The 23,055-nt window shown below is 43.1% G+C and overlaps 1 protein-coding gene across 2 annotated transcripts in view; it reads right to left on the bottom strand.

Moving 5' to 3' along the window:
* The window catches only part of LOC106605322 (DNA nucleotidylexotransferase), a 145,389-nt gene extending 140,821 nt beyond the window's left edge, over window positions 1–4,568 (bottom strand). For both annotated transcript variants that reach the window (XM_014200816.3, XM_014200825.3), the window contains exon 1: window positions 4,259–4,568. In XM_014200816.3, the coding sequence (XP_014056291.1) occupies window positions 4,259–4,452 (194 nt within the window). In that variant the 5' untranslated portion in view covers window positions 4,453–4,568. The remainder of the gene's footprint in view (window positions 1–4,258) is intronic.
* Window positions 4,569–23,055: the final 18,487 nt, after the last annotated feature.

The following is a 23,055-nucleotide window of genomic DNA, read 5'->3' as shown; positions in this document are numbered from 1 at the left end:
CATACCAATGAGCCAATCAAAGCACCTGTCCGTGCATGATTATCCTCCCCACGCTCCTTCTTCTCTTCCTGTCTCCTAGCTGAGGTAAAACAGCGGAACGGCTCCTTACGCCCCCCCCAGGACATCCCAACAGCCTAACAGAGCGTCACTTCAGGAGAGAGGCAAAGGCCTAATTGGCCAAATCAGCAGTGAAACTTATGCTCTGTCTGACTGCTCTGTGTACTGGCTGGTTGGTTGGTTGGCCTGCCGCTGAGACCAGGTTTAGAGAGGCTCCACAACAATAACAGCTACAGAGTGAGGCTCATCAAAGATAACACAAACAGTATGAGTGGATAGAGCATATAATCAAATTCAATGTCTTTGCGCAGGTGTGAATATGACTATATTATCACCAAACTGAAGAAGAAAAAAATTCTACACACTGCCAACATCAACATTGGAAGTTATTGTGGTGTACTGAATATTGTTATTTACAGACAAAGAAGTGGTAAAACCCTTCCTCTTAGAAAAAGGAAAAAATAAAGTGTCCTTCCGATTAAATCGCCATCTGTTGATTTTAACAAAAAAAACAGGAAGTCTTTCAAAATGTCACAATCGAGTGTGGACCGATGTAGATATTCAACCCTGTGCTTAAATTGATAGATAGGTACTGAATTTAGCCGTGGTGGATAAATAAAACAGAGTGCTCTCTCAAGGATAAAAAAGAGTGCTCTCTCATTCCCTCACTGCTCTTTTGCTCACTGCCCTCCATACAGAAACACAGCCCCTATAATCTAGGCCACAATCCTGATATTTTTCTGACTTGCGACCAGCAGTGAATGTAAAATGGCACGGCAGATAGATATGCAAATGAGCAAGCATGCCCTGCTGCACCAGATTGGAGTTCCCAGGAACAGTGGGACCCTGAGCTCCAGCGCAGTGAGCAAGGACAGGCTAAAGTCAATGGGGTTCAGATAGGGAGAGCTGACGCCTGTGCTAACTGGAGTGTACACTGCATCCTACTGCATCCCACTAGGAGATCCAAAATCAAGATTACGGAAGGTGTGTGTCGATAACAGAATTATCGACATGCCATTAATTTCACAGCAGCTAAAGCCAAAATCCCAAACTAGCTCATCACTCAACATTCCTATGATAAACTCGCAATTCTTGATAAAAACTTGATAATGCATACAGCGTTGTGTATTTGCGTTTCAGAGTTGAAATTTGAATGGTGGATTTGTGGTTAAACTGATCAGATACTTGATAAATTATAAACAAGGGTTTGTGCCTCTCATCCACCTCACAAACAGCATTCACCCGCACCAAACAATGTATGTGTGCCTGCCTGCCTGCTTGCGTGTGTGTGTGCGTGTGTGTGTGTGTATAACGTTCCAGAGAATATCTTGTTTCCAGAGAATATCTTGTTTGTGTAAGGCTGTGTTAGGGAGGTGTTATCAAAACTGCAGCTGATATCAAATTGTCTGCTAGGCAGAATGTCAGTTCGAGGCGCACACACGGCCTATTTCCTGTGGTTGGTTTCAAACAATTGTATCAAGCCAAGTGTAACCGTAGAGGCGCTCAAGCTGTGTTTCTGGGAATGCTGCCATCATCCCCAGCCTGGTGCGATGCGGCGCTGGCAGCAGCTCTGTTCTACAGCCTCCCAGTTCGGCTACTCCCACTGGTGCCCATCAGGCAGACCTACACAGCTCTATCTGCCTGGCTGGGCTTGAACAGCTCAGTATCGCTAGCTACCGCTGCCACCCAGCTATGGCACAATGGATCATTAAATTAACCTGTGGCTGGCTGCTGGCTCCACGTCAATTCAGCAAGCCATGACACCCACCATCTCAGATTTTTCTGAAATCGTTTCTGTAGTGAGGAAGAGATAAGTTAAGCATTCCCGGAAGCATTATTTTCTTGAAATATAATTTGATCTCTGAGAAATTAAGCTAATTGATCTCACCCAAATTGTCAATTTTACATTTATAGGATTCATATACATAGCATTTGGAAAGTATTTAGACCCCTTGACTTTTTCCAAATTTTGTTAAATTACAGCCTTATTCTAAAATGGATTAAGTTGCCCCCCCCCCCCCCCCCAAATCTACACACAACATCCCATAATGACAAAGCAAAAACAGGTTTTTAGACATTTTTGCAAATGTATTAAAAATGTTAAACGGAAGTAGTATTCAGACCCTTTACTCAGTACTTCTTGAGTCTTCTTGGGTAAAACGCTACAAGCTTGGTACACCTGAGTTTCTCCCATTCTTCTCTGCAGATCCTCTCAAACTCTGTCAGGTTTGATGGGGAGCATCGCTACACAGCTATTTTCAGGTCTCGCCTGGTTCAGGTCCGGGCTCTGGCTGGGCCACTCAAGGACATTCAGAGACTTGTCCCGAAGCCATTTCTGCATTGTCTTGGCTGTTTGCTTAGGGTCGTTGTCCTGTTGGAAGGAAAGCCTTTTCCCCAGTCTGAGGTCCTGAGCACTCTGGAGTAGGTTTTCATCAAGGATCTCTCTGTACAGTACTTTGCTCCATTTATCTTTCCTTCGATTATGACTAGTCTCCCAGTCCCTGCCGCTGTAAATGATCCCCAAGCATGATGCTGCCACCACCATGCTTCACCGTAGAGATGGTGCCAGGTTTCCTCCAGACGTGACACTTGGCATTCAGGCCAAAGAGTTCAATCTTGGTTTCTTGTCTCTCATGGTCTCAGAGTCCTTTAGGCAAATTCCAAGTGGGCAATCATGTGCCTTTTACTGAGGAGTGGCTTCCGTCTGGCCACTCTACCATTAAGTCCTGATTGGTTGAGTGCAACAGAGATGGTTGTCCTTCTGGAAGGTTCTCCCATCTCCACAGAGGAACTCTAGAGCTCTGTCAGAGTGACCACCGGATTCTTGGTCACCTCCCTGACCAAGGCCCTTTCCCCCCGATTGCTCAGTTTGGCCGGGCGGACAGTTCTATAAAGAGTCTTGGCAGTTCCAAACTTCTTCCATTTAAGAATGATGGAGGCCACTGTGTTTTTGGGGACCTTCAATGCTGCAGAAATGTTTTGGTACCCTTCCCCAGATCTGTTCCTCGACACAATCCTGTCTCGGAGCTCTACGGAAAATTCCTTCGACCTCATGGCTTGGTTTTTGCTCTGTCAAGCACTGTCAGCTGTGGGACCTTATATAGACAGATGTGTCTTTCCCAATCATGTCCAATCAATTGAATTTACAACCAAGTTGTAGAAACAGGATGCACCTGAGCTCAATTTCGAGTCTTAAAGCAAAGGGTCTGAATACTTATGGAAATAAGGTATTTATGGTTTTTTTTTTACTGTTTTTGCTTTGTCATTATGGCTTATTGTGTGTAAATTGATGAGGAATATTTTTTATTTAATCCATTTTAGATTAAAGCTGTAACGTAACAAAATGTGGAAAAAGCCAAGGGGTCTGAATACTTTCCGAATGCACTGTAATATTTAATAATTATAGTACCTAACATCCGATTTGGACCAAAAAATGTTCTTACACAAATGAGGTTTCCATCCAACATTTGCATGTGAGTACAACATTTTCACAACAGGCCTGATGGAAACAGCAAGTTAGTCGGTAAACTTTCCAAATGTCGACAAAACAAAATATGGTAGACAAGGTGGGATCATTTTCTGTCTGTAAAACTAATTATGCAGTTCAGGCTGTAACAAAATAATGTGGAATAAGTGATTGGTGTGGGTTGTGGTGGGTCTGTTTGTGGCTTTTGACCATTTCTTTGGATTCCTCATGTCTAACTCATTGTTTGGTCCAAATCGGATGTTAGGTAATATATTTATTCAATATTATATGAATGCTATAAATTAAAATAGCCAATTTGGGTGCAATCAATTGGGTTAATTTCTTAGAGATGTAATTATATTTCAACCAAATAATGTTACAGGAATGCTAATCTTATCGGTTTCTAACAACAGAAACAATTTCAGAACAATCTGAGATGGTGGGTGTCGAAATTGTGTCTTTATTGTGCTTTTTAAGGTGGAACAACCCTGCTCTGTTATACAGGCTCTTGTGTGGTGGCTAGTGGGCGATTCCTTCTTAATACACAATGTCATTACTTGGAACCAAGAAACTTCAAACAATCAGACATAGAGCAACAACATTATGACCAGGAGGTTATGGAAAAATATCACATAGGACCTATCATAACACAATCAATACCTTCATTTGACCGTTAAACAAGGAAACCAAAAAAATGTATTTGACTTGAGAATTACAGTGTGCTGGTTGGCCTACCTGAGGACATCTTCCACCCTAAAGCCTTTTGATCTGGCCAGGCTGGTCAGAAAGTTCCTTCTACTGCTGCCCATCTTCCTCTCCACCAGATACAGCGTCACCTCCTTGAACTTGACCTCTACCTGACCCTGAGCACCAGCCTCAACTGGCCTCTTCCTCTTTTTCACACGCGCTAGCATGCCAGCATGGTTCATCTCTTTGGGATGAGCTTCAGAAAGTGGAGCACTTAAACTTGAAACTCGTTTTGCTTTCTCAAAAGGTCTGTATTGTGTGCCTCGCACCTCTTGCCTCTAGGAAAATGCTTGGTTTGGTGATGCCACAGTTGTTGGTCTCTTATTTGTCAACACAAGGATAAACTGGCAGTTGGAATGAGGTCTGTGAGGGGCTGACAGACAGGAAGCCTCTGGCAAAGCAACAGGTGTTTATGATTTGGATTTTATTAGGCAGAGATCAACTGCCGCAATCAAACAATGACAAAGGGGAAAAAAACATAAATAACTTATGGTAGACCTATTAGAGAGACTTCGTGAATCCACATAGAATGGATTGAAAATGTATCTACATAGAATCTAATGAGGAAAAGCAAAGCCATGTTAACAATACCAATGAAACTGGGCCCAGAAAAAAAATACATTTAGATTATTATTAAATCGGGATGATTCTGGATTGCAGGTTAGAGCAAAACCTTTTTCCAGGGGTCAATGATTAGGACTATTTTGTCCATATTGGGGGATGTGCATATGGTGGTCAGTTTTGAAACATTATTAGGTCAGTAAAGTATAAGCATAATTTTACGCTGTTTCTCAATTCCTCAGATAAGACACTAGAATGGACTGAAATCATTTTGTAACTTGAGTCTTTGAATGGATGTTCAAGTTGCTGTCCAAGGATATAAAAAACACTCAAAAAGGTCATCCCAAGGCAATTCCAAGTAAATGTCCATAATCCAAGAGAAATCTAATTGGTCTAATGGCAATGGATGGCTCTGAACTATTCAATGTCTGTTTTCCAACAAAAGAGTGTGAGAAACAGAGAAGAGAGGCCTGGGGTGTATTCATTCCGCCAATTCTGTTGCAAAACGTTTCTTAAATGGAACAAAACGGGGAGGGACCTCAGAGAAGAGAGGCCTGGGGTGTATTCATTCCGCCAATTCTGTTGCAAAACATTTCTTAAATGGAACAAAACGGGGAGGGACCTCAGAGAAGAGAGGCCTGGGGTGTATTCATTCCGCCAATTCTGTTGCAAAGCGTTTCTTAAATGGAACAAAACGGGGAGGGACCTACCTGAATTTGTCCAATAGAAACCTTTGGCGGAATAAATACATTCCAGAAATCTTTGTAGCAAACAATGGCCGTGTTCGCTTGCTCAGTCGGTGAATTGTACATTCGCAGTTGCCTCTCCCACGCATGCCTGCCTTACCTGGGAAAACTTTAGACCACAGGAGGTTGATGGCACCTTAATTGGGGAGAACGGGCTCGTGGTAATGGCTGGAATGGAATAAGTGGAATGGTATCAAATATATCAAACATGGTTTCTATGTGTTTGATGCCATACCATTTGCTCCATTCCAGCCATTATTAGGAGCCGTCCTCCCCTCAGCAGACACCACAGCTTTTGACATTCCTGTTTTTCTACAGTCAAAAGACTACAGTAGCCACAATTCTGTTGACAACCAAAGCAGACAGGGCTGCAGTTATTTAACATAGAAGTCAACCTATTTCCTGTAGTTTCAAAGTGATTAAACATTTTGTTAAATGTAATAAAGTAAAATGTTTTATTTCTACTTCAAAATGGAGCAGACTTTGTTAACCTGTTGAGGGTAGGGGGCAGTATTTGCACGGCCGGATAAAAAACGTACCCGATTTAATCTGGTTATTACTACTGCCCAGAAACTACAATATGCATATAATTATTGGCTTTGGATAGAAAACACCCTAAAGTTTCTAAAACTGTTTGAATGGTGTCTGTGAGTATAACAGAACTCATATGGCAGGCAAAAACCTGAGAGGATTCTGAACAGGAAGTGGCCTGTCTGACAAGTTGTTGTTCATCTTGGCTCTTTTTATTGAAGACTGAGGATCTTTGCTGTAACGTGACACTTCCTACGGCTCCCATAGGCTCTCAGAGCCCGGGAAAAAGCTGAATGATATCGAGGCAGCCTCTGGCTGAAACACATTATCGCTTTTGGCAAGTGGCCGATCAGAGGACAATGGGCTTAGGCGCGTGCCCGAGTCGACCCCATGCTTTATTTTCTTTCATCTGTTTACCTAAATGCAGATTCCCGGTCAGAATATTATCGCTTTTTTACGAGAAAAATGGCATAAAAATGGATTTTAAACAGCGGTTGACATGCTTCGAAGTACGGTAATGGAATATTTAGACATTTTTTGTCACGAAATGCGCCATGCTCGTCACCCTTCTTTACCCTTTCGGATAGTGTCTTGAACGCACGAACAAAACGCCGCTATTTGGATATAACAATGGATTATTTGGGACCAAACCAACATTTGTTATTGAAGTAGAAGTACTGGGAGTGCATTCTGACGAAGAACACCAAAGGTAATAACATTTTTCTTATAGTAAATCTGACTTTGGTGAGTGCTAAACTTGCTGGGTGTCTAAATAGCTAGCCTTGTGATGCCGGGCTATCTACTTAGAGTATTGCTGTAACGGCTGTCTTCTGAAATGAACCAAGGCGCAGCAGGTCATTATACTCATTTTTTAATTGCCCAACAAAAGGAGTAAAGCATCCACAGGAAACAATAAACGTGACAGCAGCAACAGTTTGCAGGCTAAAAAACGCAGTGCAAAACAACCACCCACAACCCCAAAGAAAAACACACACACCTATATAGGACTTCCAATCAAAGGCAACTCAACACACCTGCCTTCAATTGGAAGTCCCAATCAACAATACAAACATACCCAACACAAACATGCCACGTCCTGACCAAAACTAAAACACTAGCTCCATCTGCTGGTCAGGACGTGACAATTGCAAAATGTGCTTTCACCGAAAAGCTATTTTAAAATCGGACATATCGAGTGCATAGAGGAGTTCTGTATCTATAATTCTTAAAATAATTGTTATGCTTTTTGTGAACGTTTATCGTGAGTAATTTAGTAAATTCACCGGAAGTTTGCAGGGGGGTATGCTAGTTCTGAACGTCACATGCTAATGTAAAAAGCTGGTTTTTGATATAAATATGAACTTGATTGAACAAAACATGCATGTATTGTATAACATAATGTCCTAGGTGTGTCATCTGATGAAGATCATCAAAGGTTAGTGCTGCATTTAGCTGTCTTCTGGGTTTTTGTGACATTATATGCTAGCTTGAAAAATGGGTGTCTGATTATTTCTGGCTGGGTACTCTGCTGACATAATCTAATGTTTTTCTTTCGTTGTAAAGCCTTTTTGAAATCAGACAGTGTGGTTAGATTAACGAGAGTCTTGTCTTTAAAATGGTGTAAAATAGTCATATGTTTGAGAAATTGAAGTAATAGCATTTCTAAGGTATTTGAATAACGCGCCACAGGATTCCACTGGCTGTTACGTAGGTGGGACGATTTCGTCCCGCCGGCCCTAGAGAAGTTAACATAGGCCAGGCCCTGTTTTTAGCTCACATCCCAACGATAATGCCTTGCATTACGCCTGGGAAGAAAACACTTCAACTTGCTCAACTTGCCATTGACTTACCCCAAGGCAAACATTTTCACTATATCAACTTCAAGGATGCGCATTCATGCTAGGTTTAGGACCTCACAATGAAGCTTATTTCGACCCCAACTGATATATAGAACAATCTTGGAATTATCTACTTTGGTTTAGATACAAGCATCATAAAACTTCAAACACGTTGCAGCAGTGTGTAGGAGGGAGATTCCTAGATGTGACAAGTGTGAAGCAGGGCATGAGACAAAGGAATGTGTAGTATCAGCAGCTTATGTGGTTCGTATACACCTGCAACACCCTTGCCTGCTCTGCCACGGACCTATCTACCTTCAAGTGTTCCCTGGGGTATCAGCCCCTGCTCTTCCCTGAGCAGGAAGAGGAGGTCAGCATACCTTCTGCCCAGATGTTTGTCCGCCGCTGTCATCGTACCTGGATGAGAGCCCGGTCGGCCATCCTCAAGACCACCTCCAGGTATCGACAACAAGCGGATTGCCATCGGACCCCGGCTCCCCGGTATCGTCTCGGGCAAAAGGTATGGCTGTCCACCCGGGATCTGCCCATCCGGGTGGAGTCTCGCAAACTGTCCCCTCAGTTTATCGCCCCTTTCCAAATCTCCAAGATCATTAGCCCCTCTGCTGTCTGCCTTCTGTTGCACCATACCCTTCGTATTCATCCTACATTCCATGTGTGTAGAATTAAGCCCGTGTCTCACAGTCCTTTGTCTTCTATTTCCAGGCCCACCCCTCCTCCTCATGCCGTCGATGGCCATCCAGCGGACACAGTGAGACGCCTCCTGAGGGTGTGACCATCGGGCAGGGGTTTCCAGTACCTGGTTGACTGGGAGGGTTATGGCCCGGAGGAGAGGTGCTGGGTCCCTGTTAGAGACATCCTGGACCCAGCCCTCAGCGCCGACTTCCACCACCGGCACCCCGGTCAACCAGGTATGCACCCAGGTAGGATGCCAGGTGGCGCCCCTAGAGGGGGGCTACTGTCACACCCGGATCTGTTTCACCTGTCTTTGTGATTGTCTCCTGTCAGGTCCTGACCATAGTAAGATGTTATTTTCTATGGTAGAGTAGGTCAGGGCATGACAGGGGGTGTTTTGTGTTTTTCTATGTTTTCTATATCTATGTTTAGTTCTGGTTTTCTATTTGTATGTTTTTTTGGGGGGGGGATGATCTCCAATTAGAGGCAGCTGGTCCTCATTGTCTCCAAATGGAGATCATACTTAAGTAGGGTTTTTTTCCACCTGTGTTTGTGGGTAGTTGTATTCTGTTTAGTCTATGTACCTGACAGAACTGTGCGCTTTCGTTTTGCTCTTTGTTATTTTGTCTTTAGTGTTTTTGAGTTAAAATAAATTTCATCATGAGCACTCAACACGCTGCACTTTGGTCCCCTCTCTACGACAGCCGTTACATCTCCACCCTCCTCCAGTATTTGCCCATCTTCCCCATTATCCCCTGTGTATTTATACTTGTGTTCTCTGTTTGTCTGTTGCCAGTTCATGTTGTCAACCATCAAGTCAACCAGCGTTTTGTGTCAGTTCCTGCTTTTCCCCAGTCTCTCTTTTCTCATTCTCCTGGTTTTTGACTCTTGCCTTTCCTCACCCTGTACCCGCCCGCCTGACCACTCTGCCTGACCCCGAGCCTGCCTGTTGTCCTGTACCTCTGCCCCACCTCTGGATTACCGACCTCTGCTAGACCTGAGCCTACCTTCCATCCTGTGCCTTTGCCACTGTTGCTGTAATAAACATTGTTACTTCGACACGTCTGCATCTGGGTCTTACCTTGGTACCTGATCTTATCAGTGACCACAACCAAGTGATTGCCTTTTTCCTCACTCAGTAACTTTCCATACCCCTAGTTCTTATCCACCCTCCAATGACCCCACCATATACATACATATATACTTATACATGTAATCATTAACTTCGAGTATAACAAGTACTGTATATTTCAAGCGAGAATCCAACAGTCACTCCTTTTTGAATAGTAACTCCATTCCTTTCAACATTATATATAATTTGAAATTACTTATAAATGAACAGAAAATTAAACCTGATTAACATTCCCAGTTGATTTGTATGTTTACACCTCCGAGACTTATGGCCTCTGATTTATAATCACACTATGTACACTCTTATTCCCCCTCCTATTGTACAACTGATAATGACATTTCAGGTGGAGCTTTTGACGTTTTCCATTTCAGCTGGAGCTTTTGACTTTTTCCCTTTCCAGTGATAGCAAAAGACTTGAAAAGGAAAAGAAAACACAAAACATAACAACTATTAATAATGCGTTAAGCTTTGCATAACTATATATGCAAAAAAAAGTTTGGTAACATGACGATTCCCACTCCTTCTTAGCCTGACTATATACCTTCGGGATACTATTCTGCTGGGGTCCACAATAATGAAGGCCCTAAAAAACCTCCTTAGGCTTTCACCCAGTCTTCCCCCGTTAGGCCACAGGTTAGAAAATATGCTCCCACACCATATCATCCTCACTTCGCCCCCCATCTTCTTCTCCCTCCATGGTCACCCGATATACACGTGCAGTGGCCTTAATCAACTTTACCTCATCTTGAGGCAAATCGGCACTGTATACATGTTTCAACATCAACGCCTTCAGAAGGTGATATCCCAGCAATGCTAACAAGTTAACCCCTGCTACCACTAACACCGCCCATGATGCATACTTCAAAATACACCTAATTTGCGCCGTAGTCCAGTTCTATGCTGTTACTATAGCATCCTTCACCACTACCACTGCTCCCTCAGTTACTGTCCCTACAGCGACTGCCGTGAGAATAGCTATTGCATTGAATCTGTCTCCTGCTCCTGATCTATTGCCTTTGTGGTTCACCAATAGATCGAGAGCTGAATCTTTCAGATACTCCCTAACTGTCTCCCAACTCATACCCTGTTTTCTAGACACCAACATCTCCAATGATATCCTGTGTTCTGCTACAGTCGGTACCTGTGAATAATACTTCCCTGTGCTCAGGTTAGGTACACATCTCTCATCCCAGAGCCAATCTATACCCTACCCCTTTGTGAACACCCTCGTTACAGTGTAAACTTTAGGTCCCAACGGTCGATAACCAGCAACCTTTTAACACTTTCCTTTTACAGTCACTTGGTCCCAATCTTCTGGGAGATATGTCAAGTGTTTGCTGGTGGTTAGGAATGGGGGCGAGATTAGTGGCGTTGGAAGAGTATCCAACCGTACAAAACTCTGTTTCACATGTTTCTTAATCACACTCTGCAGGAGATGCTATTATTACAGCAAAACCTCCCTTCCGGTGAGGTGGCCTCATGTATACAGGGATCCGTGGCTATTCTTTCAAGCGTTGTACCTTCTTGGATGAACCCCTCACTGAAAGTTGACAATAGTGTCTGAAATGACAACACTATCTCTGCTACTCCCACCATGATCTGAGTATGTGTGACGTTCAACTTGACTTCATAGTAGTCTCTATATTGTGCACAGTTAGCTGTCCTTCCTCTACTATGTGCTTTCCCCTGTATCACTATACACGAGGAGTGGTATCGTTCCCCAGAGACTCTTTCCCAATTCCTTAATCTATGAGCCTCACAAATCTCCGCCCCAGTCATATTAAATTCCGCTTTCCCAATTCCCTGTAATGTTAACACCTTGGTTTTTGGTACATTTGCACCTAGATTATTCCATCTAACCCATAACACGTTAATCACTACAGCTGTGCCACTCATATAGTTATAAACATACTAAGACATGCTCAAGTCAATTAGTCAGTTTCCAACAATCCCTCATCTGGCACAATGATCACTCACATGTTCCACGCCACCTAGAAAACATTGTTTGTTATACCACTCAGTTGTACCCAATCTTCTTCTTCCTCATCCTTGGAGGTCAATGGTAAAACAAAGCCCCTACTATCAATGTCCCTATTACGGTTAGCTCACGCTACCGTCTAGTGGGTTCTCTGATAACCTCCCTCTCGGAGGACACGAAAAGATAAGGATTCCCTGGAGGAATGCCTCCCTAGACTCAATGGATTGTTACAAATATTTAATTAGTTTCAGAAACCACTTTGTGCTCTCCTCACAGCTTAAGGGCAACGCTCTCTCCCTCTCTCCTTCTCTCCTTTCCAAATCATAATTAGAACTATTGATAAATGATCCATCGCAAATTTGGAATGACAGTCCTTAGTGCTTCACTTTGAGTCTATCATCGAATTCAAGACCCTCAACTTATCACACACTGACACTGGCAGAATGTACATTTACAGACAGGGGGAAATATATATACAGTATGTACTACTTATATTACCAGCATTTACTTTTCTCATCACGGCCACCGTTTATCCCTGTCTCACACTGTCGTGAGTGGCATGTTACTGACAGATCGGTATCTCTATGTATTTTTTTGTGTGCAGACCCCCACAATCAACCTGATACCACAAATACACAGTTTAGAGCAAGCCTAAATCTATTACGGGTACAGTTGACCACCCCCCTCCTTCCCGGTACTCATTCCTCTGGCGTCTCTTAATTTTCTTCTTCAGATAGCGTTACAGTTCATCTTCCCAATGGCACAAATGTAACTCATGCCTGTCAAAGTTGATGGCCATTGATAATGTCCCGATTTCAATATCTGGGGAATAATCCGTTTTTCCCAAGTGAACGAATGTCTCACCTGAGCCTCCACCACCATTCTGTACAGTCCATTCTTTCTTGTTCATTTTCCGACCAGTGCACCAGCAGCATGAGAGGAGTTTGGACATGATCTCTCTCCATGCTCGCTCCACATGCACGGTCTCAGGACTCATTCCGCACTCCTGCCGTCCCGTACACAGGTTGCTAGCTCAGATTAAGGTCTCAGGTAGAAGTGGTGCAGGACAGGGCCGTAGTGAACGCCATTGTCGCTGTTACTTCAGCCAGTTAGAGGGGGTGAGGCTCACACTGTTCTTGGTCGAAATATCTCTTCCATGCACCTAGATACCATCTGGAGTCACTCTCACCATAACTTCGCGAGAGGACAGACAAGAACATTATAGGGCATTTCTGATTTGGGAAATCAAGACAAACTATTCACTGTATGACAAATTATTACATTCCCAATTTTATTAATACAAATATTTCTAAGACTAATGTCAAAGAGCATAACAACACAATGTTGAAACAAATTAGCTTATACTCCCTTATTATATTGGCGACCTCACCTCAGAGTTACAGGGTCAGGGAGTTAGAGGGCTAACCCTTTGGGAGAAATCCAATCTGGTGAGCAGCAAACCCAATCTGGTGAGGTTTGTATTGAAGCAAAGACAAAAACAAATCAACCAAAACAACAACACTTCATATTGTTGGATTCGGGCTAAACTTTGAACATTGAGATATTAAAGACATGATAGATCAGACGCATAGTATATAAAGGAGTGAGATCTGTAGAAAGAGAGAGTGGCTGTGGAATGTGCTGGGTGGACGAGAGGAGATCACAGGATTGCTATAGGGGAATGGATGGACATCTGTGGATTAGGCGAAGGAGGGGTTGAGGTCAGGAGGTCAGGTCAGACCCCCTGCAGAGAGTAATAAGGGTTTAGTACCCTCTTCCTGTCGAACCATAAGATGTAAGGATTGGAGAGAAGGAGGAGTGTCCTGTGACAACAATTTTGGACCCCCTTGCGGCCCCCCTAAATGTGGAGTATGAAATCATTTTTACATAACAAATTTTTGCTCGTTCTTTTTTTACATCCGTTATTAGACAGTGGCAACGCGGAACACTAATTTAACCCACACATTTTCTAGAGGGACGGCTTTAGGCGGAACACAACAGTATCGTACCACATGCAAAACGATATGACAACAATAACGTCTAATGTAACTGGCCCCTCTAACAGTACAACTGGCCCCAACGTGCCCCCCCCCCCCAGTTAAAATGGTCTAGAACCGCCACTGCATTGTATATCGACCGGTCGTAGCTTTATGGTAAATGGTAAGTCCTAGGGGGTAAATCCCTAGTAGGTTGGTTCCTGCTAGTACTATAAAGTAAATGGTAAATTCCTAGTAGGTTGGTTCCTGCTAGTACTATAAGTATAGATTAAGTCCCGGAAGGTAAACTCAAGCAGGCCTGTGGGGTAAGTCCTAGGGGGTAAATTCTGGTTGGGATAGTTCATGTGACTTCTAGAAGAATAGGGTGAGTCCCGGAAGGTAAGCCCACGCAGGCCGAAACCTGCGAAGGGTAAGTCCAAGCGGGGTAAATTCTGGGTGGGGTTGGTTCCCTGCTACAGTTGCAGTGGCCATAAAAGCGTAGGGTGTGAGTGTGTGTGTGAATGGGAGGTTAGTTTTGTGCCCTGTTGGGGTGGTGAACCATGGCATATTATGTGGAAATAGGAAGACAAGTGTGAATAATTCTGGTGATGTGTGTTATCAATAATAGGGATATTGGAGGAAATAAGTCATCCATATTCTCCAGTAATACATTTGCAGACGCTACGGTATCGGTTCTAAATACAAAGTATTAAGTGCCGTGACCAATTAATTATTAACCGGGGAAGTGTGTAGTGCTATCTTAGAAAATAGTTAATAGAAGGTGTGTATTATATACGGGAGTGAAGTAATCTAAGATACCCTGAACACCGTCGGGAGAGTTTAGGGAATAATAACTATTGATATGGCGAAAAAACAGCTCCGATTCTCCCTGTAATGTAGAGCTAGCAGATTTTTAAAAAGCCATGCAGGCGCTGAAAGAAGCGTACGAGCATTCTACCAATTCGGCTGGAATATGGGAAAAATTGAGCAAAGTAGATAAAATTGGACAACAGGGAGGCAATTATGACTTGGCATAAAGACAAAACAGAATCAAAAGCTCAATATACCAGCATTTTGATGTCAGCATTCTATCAACAAAAAATGCATCACGATAAACCCAGAATGAGTACCAGTACTCTGCCACAGAAAGACTGGGACCGGGAGTGTATTGATAGAATTTGCACTTCTGCTTTGATGGCAGGTTTGAACCCTGTGATCAAAACGGTAATTGCGGGGGTAGTAGATTTAATTCAAGACGATGTTTTGAGAATGGTCCTATATGGTCAGAGACATGGGTATTAGTCGTATCGCTTTTGAATCTGCCCGGTTACCCGCTAAATGTAAGACTTTTTTCTGTCACAAATGTAGCCAATTTTGAGCTCCCTTGCTCCGCTGCCCTCAAGAGTGTCTGCTGCTCTTCTTTTTCTAATGCGGCAAACGACTACATCACAGCGTTCCCTCCAGAGGGAGCGGTTGCAGTTGGCTTCCCTGCTGCCCTACACTCACTTTTCCAATGACCAACGGCCCCACACCTAAAACAGGGTTCTGATGCTCTGTGCCTTGAGACAGATTCACTTCCCTTTCCTTCCTGTTCTTTGTCTTACCTTGGCCGTTAAAGCCACTGTTAATAGCTTTCACTGTGGCTGTATTAACCACACGCACTGTCACGCCTGCTCCCACTCCCCTCTTGGCGCTTGAGGGCACCATGCTGCCCATCATTACGCACACCTGTCACCATCATTACGTGCATCAGCGCAATATTGGACTCACCTGGACTCCTTCACTTTGTTGCCCCCTCTATATCTGTCTGTTCCTCAGTTTGTTCCCCGTGTCAGCATTGATGTCATTGTGTTTTCCCCTGTCCAGACAGAATTAGATTCCACTCTCAAGCTTCCTGCACTATTTCATCCCATTGAAAATAATGGTCAAACCTGCCATCAAAGCAGACGTACATATTCTATCAATGTACTCACGTACCCAGTCTTGTTAATGCTGAGTACAACTACTAATTTTGTTTTTATCAGTTTCGTTTTTCTTTTGATAGAACATTGACATCAAAATGCTGATGTATTGAGCTTTTGATTCTTCTTTTATGTCATTGTGCCAACTCACAATAGCATATCTGAATTCTTTATTAGATTGTAATTTTCCATCAGCAGGGAAATGCTGACCAATTTTTATCCAGTTTGCTCAATTTTCCCCAATTGGTAGAATGCTCTTGCGCTTCTTTTAGCGCACCCATGTTTTGCTGTAGTTTTCCTATTCTATTCCCCCTTTTTTGGGAGTGTCAGACACCACGGATGCCATTTCAATGGTAGTTATTTCTGCGCCTCTCTCGACTGTGTCTAGGGTGTTTAGATTTTCTCACTCACGGTTCTAATACAATTGTATTTACAATTTTCCAAGGTAGGGTTACCCATTTCCACGGAAAATAGTTATGGTATTTGTGCCTATTAATTGGTCACGCCACCTGATACCTTGTATTAGAACCAATACTGAAGTGTCTGCCAATTTACTACTGGAGAATACAGGAGACCTAATGTCTTATACCAGCGTCACGCTTCAAATATCACTGTTGTTGACAACACACATGACCTAAATTATTTACAGTAATCTTCTTATTTCCACATAATCTGTCAACCTCTCTCCTTATTGCTACTGCTAATACACTCGAATCATGTTCAAACAAGGCTCTCTTCCAGAACTTGTAGGCAACCTTGTAGGCAACCTTTTATCACCATCCACATTACCACTCACTGACAATGTTTCATCTTAAAGCACAGATATTTTCAGATATCTCCCATTCTCCTTAGTATGCACTTCCTTCCTTTGTCCTTCTATATGGACTACTTCTAACCAACCTTTTGTACTAGTACACATGCATGACAATTTATCCATACACACACACTCTATGGCCTCACAGTCACGGCGGCTGGAACTTTCGTCCCACTTACTCGCAGGGAAATAACCCCACTAGGGACCTATCCTACACGGAATTTACCCTACACTGTAGTGTCACTCACAGATCTCGCAGAAACTATCTCCACTTGGGACCTATCCTAATGGAACCCACCCTAAACCATGTATTTCTATGGATCTCGCTGAGGAATAATCCCACTCAGGAACCCTGCTTATGGAACCTACCTATAACCATATACCGTATTTCCAACCAGTAGTTACACAATGGGCCTACTAAATAAATCAAATACATTTTTGGGGCACATGCGCCGAATACAACAGGTGTAGACCTTACAGTGAAGTGCTTACTTTCAAACCCTTAACCAACAATGCAGTTTTAAGAAAAATACCAACAACAAAAAAGAAAAAATGTAACAAATAATTAAAGAACAACAGTAAAATAACAATAGCGAGGCTATATACACGGGGTACCGGTACAGAGTCAATGTGCATGGGCACAGATTAGTTGAGTTAATTGAGGTAATATATACATGTGGGCAGAATAATTAAAGTGACTTATGCCTAGATAATAACAGAGAGAAGCAGCAGCGTAAAAGAGAGGGGGGGGGGGCAATGCAAGTAGTCCCAGTAGCCATTTGATTAGATGTTCAGTAGTCTAACGGCTTGGGGGTAGTAGCTGTTTAGAAGCCTCTTGGACATAGACTTGGCGCCCTGGCTTTCTGTGTCCATATCCTATAATTGGTCAGCCTACGACTCTCATCTCCCCAAGATGTCAGAATGAGTGGTGCCGGCTCCTGTTTCACTGATTCTGACTCTCTAGTTCGACTGTAAATCGGGGCGAATCCGGCAGACAGCGCCAACTGTTAGTTTTTCACTCTGTTTGTCAGAACCTAACGGACAACTAATAAAAGCTCAAACCAAGATTATTCACCCACTGGGTCAAACAGCTGCAAAGACAAAGCAATGTTTACACCAGCACAAGTATTTATACCCTCCTACTAGGCGGAGTCAAGTCCTTCCACATCTTGACAGCCTATACATTTCTGTTGCTAGGCAGAAATATAAGTTGTGTGTGTGTGTAATAGGACTGCTCCTTCTCACTTCATCTAACTTGACCTCGGCCTGAATTCCTCACTCCTCCATAATCCACGGCTATCCAACCTTATTAGTGAGTACAACCAGGTGATTGTCTGTTTCCTCACTCTAACTTTCCGTACCCCTAGTTCTTATCCATCCTCCATTGACCTCACCATATACATGCCTTATACATGTAATCATTAACTTCTAGTGTAGTAAGTATATTTCAAGATAGAATCCAACAGGAGGAAAAGGCTGTGTGTGTTAACTGAAGGGGTACCCATGGTGCTGGAGATCAGAAGTGTCCGGTGAGAGAAAGGCAGGTCGAGGTTACCAGGATCAGTGTAGTATGATGATGCAGTGAAAAGAGTAGTAGAGGGAAGATGGGTCCAGGGCGAGGGATCCTAAGAGGTTCCCTGTAAGTAGGCCATGGTGTCACGGTTGTCGTAAGAACGGGACCAAGGCGCAGCGTGTGTAGAGTTCCACATCTTTATTCCAAAGTGAAACTTCAAGCAAAAACAAATAAATCAAATAAACGATCAACTAAACATGACTACGTGGTGCACAAACACAAAACAATATCCCACAAACACAGGTGGGAAAAATAGCTGCTTAAATATGATCCCCAATTAGAGACAACGATTACCAGCTGCCTCTAATTGGGAATCATACAAAACACCAACCTAGAAAATATAAACTAGAACACAACATAGAAATATTAAACTAGACTACCCCCTAGTCACACCCTGACCTATTACATCATAGAGAAACAAGGGCTCTCTATGGTCAGGGTGTGACACATGGCCAGTAGAGAGTGATAGGAATAACATGTGTTTCAGGAAGGTTGGCTTAGCTTTCATAGAAATGGTTATCAACTGTACCGCAGAAATGTAATGACAGAAAATAAAGGTTGTGGTGGCCACTGCAGAGAAGTACTTGGGTGTACAAGATTTTACTGCAGAGGATTTACAAGGTGTGTTGAATGATAGTGTCCCATCCTCCCAGGCTGCTGGCCTGGTCTAAGATGAGATGGGGCCAAGTAGTGGAATAATGGTGAGGTTATAATGGGTGTAGAGCTGGTTGATTTTTCTTACCTTTTCCCAGTCCTTTTTCCCTTCTCTTTTGTGTCACAAATTGTAATGAATTCACATTCCAGAACAGTAGGCAGAAACACAGGACTAAATAAGCGAAATAGATTAATAGGGAGGCCTCACACTCCAGTACAGTAGGTGGCGGTGTATGCACCTTTCAGTTGGTTGCGATCCGCCAAAACAAATGTCAAAATCCCATATTACATTGCAGTCTATATCATCCAATCACAGAGCAGATACAAGTCACGTGACCACTGGACTCGTAAGAAACATAGCGGTTGTTGGTTGGGTGCGGTGTTAGTTTAACGATTCTGTACAAAAGGGTAAAACAAAAACATGGTATTTAGCAAAATAGTGTTTTTTAGACACAACTGCAAACTTCAAGGGGTAGGGCATTCAAGGAGTTGGTTTGATGGGAATCTGTGATGTCATGCCTTGATCAGAGTGAACCAACCAATCATGGGGCTACCAGCCTGTCTGCATGACGGAATGTCTTCAGCCACTATAGCTCTCATTAGCCTGATGCTTGAGGGTTAGTGTCACAGGCTAGGCTTTGTCTAATTGTCGGCCCACTTCCCTCCGATCGCTCAGCTGTGTGCCGTGCTGGCCCAAGTCCAACAGTGTGATCTGACGAAATAGACATACTCGCAAAGACTCACACAGCCGGCACATTCACAGTACACACCCAGCTCCAATCATATCTCCATTCTCATGTGACTTTAGTAAGGAAATGATATGACCTGAATCAATTGCTTCATTGGTTTTTATTACATTTTTTTGTGCAGCCAGTAAGTAAAATTACCTTGAAAAGATGCGTCTGGACAGTGATGTCAGGTGCATTTTAGGTGCTGAATGAAATGTGAAAAGACGCCTTCTCCAGACATTGAAAGACTCTTAGTATAGGAAAGAGGAACCAGCTGAAGACTGCAACAGAATAGTTATCAGTGCGCCCGTGGCACATGCTCTTATGTTAGCTTTTTCAAAAGCTGTAGACCTTTCCTGCTGTAAAATGCACAAATCTACCTATCTGTGATGTCATACTCAGCCTCATGAGTGGAATGTTATAAATATTTTTTTAATTTCATAATTAATCACATAATTTTATTTTTTTTACTCAGAAAATCCAGTGTTTCTTTGCCAAATGGTTTTATTATATTTCATTCTTCTGTGATGTAAACTCAGCAAAAAAACAAATGTCCTCTCACTGTCAACTGCATTTATTTTCAGCAAACTTAACATGTGTAAATATTTGTATGAACATAACAAGATTCAACAACTGAGACATAAACTGAACAAGTTCCACAGACATGTGACTAACAGAAATTAAATAACGTGTCCCTGAACAAAGGGGGGGGGGGGGGGTCAGTATCTGGTGTGGCCACCAGCTGCGTTAAGTACTGCAGTGCAGCTCCTCCTCATTAATTGCACCAGATTTGCCAGTTCTTGCTGTGATATGTTACCCCACTCTTCCACCAAGGCACCTGCCAGTTCCTGGACATTTATAGTGGGAATGACTCTAGCCCTCACCCTCCGATCCAACAGGTCCCAGATGTGCTCAATGGGATTGAAATCCGGGCTCTTCGCTGGCCATGGCAGAACACTGACATTCCTGTCTTGCGGGAAATCACGCACCGAAGGAGCAGCATGGCTGGTGGCATTGTCATGCTGGAGGGTCATGTCAGGATGAGCCTGCAGGAAGTGTACCAACATGAGGGAGGAGGATGTCTTCCCTGTAACGCACAGCATTGAGATTGCCTGCCATGACAACAAGCTCAGTCCGATGATGCTGTGACACACCGCCCCAGACCATGATGGACCCTCCACCTCCAAATCGATCCCGCTCCAGAGTACAGGCCTCGGTGTAACGCTCATTCCTTCGACGATAAACGCGAATCCGACCATCACCCCTGGTGAGACAAAACCGCGACTCGTCAGTGAAGAGCATTTTTTGCCAGTCCTGTCTGGTCCAGCGACGGTGAGTTTGTGCCCATAGTTGACATTGTTGCAGGTGATATCTGGTGAGGGCCTGCCTTACAACAAGCCTACAAGCCCTCAGTCCAGCCTCTCTCAGCCTATTGTGGACAGTCTGAGCACTGATGGAGGGATTGTGCGTTCCTGGTGTAACTCGGGCAGTACCTGTCCTGCAGGTGTGATGTTCGGATGTACTGATCCTGTGCAGGTGTTGTTACACGTGGTCTGCCACTGCGAGGACGATCAGCTGTCCGTCCTGTCTCCCTGTAGCGCTGTCTTAGGCGTCTCACAGTACGGACATTGCAATTTATTGCTCTGGCCACATCTGCAGTCCTCACGCCTCCTTGCAGCATGCCTAAGGCACGTTCACGCAGATGAGCAGGGACCCTGGGCATCTTTCTTTTGGTGGTTTTCAGAGTCAGTAGAAAGACCTCTTATATAGCCCACTGCAGTAAGAGGTTATTAAGGCTGGCTGCAAAGATATTCACATTAGTCCAACCTCCCAAAAATAAACCAACAGACCAATTGAACTACAATAGCGTTCTCAGTAACAGTTATAGAAAAACAGTCATGCTATGACTGTGATATGTTGTATGTACCTTCATTTATTGCACTGACTGTAAGTCGCTCTGAATAAGAATGTCTGCTGAATGACCAAAATGTTAATGTAAGAACAAACACTTGCAAAGCATGCTGGGTATTATTCTAATGAGCTCAGTCCCCAAACAAGTACACATTTGGTCGGTGCGGACTAGATCTAAATCTGATCGATTTGGTGACAGTAATGAACAAGTGGACCAGGGAGCAGTGTGTGGTTTGTCTCTATAACATTCAGAAGCTGAGCTATGACCTTCTAAAGTTGAGGCTTCAAAGAAATTCATCTTATAGTAATCTTACACAATGTGTGACTGTCATCATCAATTGATCTATTGACTTTCTGTAAAAGAGAATTTGTGTAATTAAATTGAGGGTTCTTATAAATGATCATAATAAAACATATTTGGAAGTGGAATAACATTTGGGGAAATCGGTTCTAGACTATTTTCCATTATTATTATTAAATATGTTATGACTCGTTAAACTACGTAGAATTGCAGGAAATTAGCTTGAACACAATTTTCCTACGTCCCTTAAATTAAACAAAATCAAGCTGCTGGTGTATCTTTGAAATCTATGATCCCTTATTAATGTGACTTGTTAAATCCACTTCAATCAGTGTAGATTAAGAGGAGAAGACAGGTTAAAGAAGGATTTCTAAGCCTTGAGACAATTGAGGTACGGATTGTGTATGTGTGTCATTCAGAGGGTGAATGGGCAAGACAAAAGATTTAAGTGCCTTTGAACGGGGTATGGTGGTAGATGCCGGTTTGAGTGTGTCAAGAACTGCAACGCTGCTGGGTTTTTCAGGAATGGTCCACGACCTAAAGGACATCCAGCCAACTTGACACAACTGTGGGAAACATTTGGAGTCAGCATGGGCCAGCATTCCTTTAGAACTCTTTCTACACCTTGTAGAGTCCATGCCCTGATGAATTGAGGCTAATCTGAGGGCAAAAGGGGTTGCAACTCAATATTAAGGTGTTCCTAATGTTTAGTACACTCAGAGAAGGCTATCTCAAATGTGAAAAAGGGGGCCATGGGGGAAAAAGTACAGTAGAGTACAGTAGAGTAAAGTACAGTAGAGTACTGTATAGTTTAATTCAGTAGAATACAATACAGTATAGTTTAATTCAGTAGAGTACAGTACAATACAGTAGAGTTTAATTCAGTACAGTACAGTTTAGTTCAGTAGAGTAGAGTACATTAGAATAAAGTACAATACAGTACACTCCACATAACTTTTCTTTACTGTACTCTACTGTGCTCTACTGTAATGTACTATACTCTGCTGTGCTCTACTGTACTGTGCTGCACTGTGCTGTCCAAACTTGTGAAACATAGATTGATTCAGATTTGATTGGTTCAGATTTGGTCCGGACTGTACCAAAGAAATACGACAAGTCCGGACAGGACCAAAAAAAGACTTTGCCGTCGGTAAATGCTTGGTGGGTATTATATATTGGGGATGATACAAGAAGAAACCCTCCCCTTACATAATTGTCTCACTGAAAGAAATTGCTTAGTTTTTTTCCTCAGCTGTATCGAAAGTGACTGATTGTTGAGCAAAAAACTACAAGGTTGTTCTTGTCAAATGTAATGGAGTTTCGAGAGCGTTGCCTCTCCTCTTTCTTGTGACGACAAGGGCTATGGCGTCAAACATTGAGTTGGCTGT

This window comes from Salmo salar, chromosome 01 (genome assembly GCF_965601325.2).
Source record: "Salmo salar chromosome 01, fSalSal1, whole genome shotgun sequence".
Classification (NCBI taxonomy): Eukaryota; Metazoa; Chordata; class Actinopteri; order Salmoniformes; family Salmonidae; genus Salmo; species Salmo salar.
This window is presented reverse-complemented; position numbering and strand designations above follow the sequence as displayed.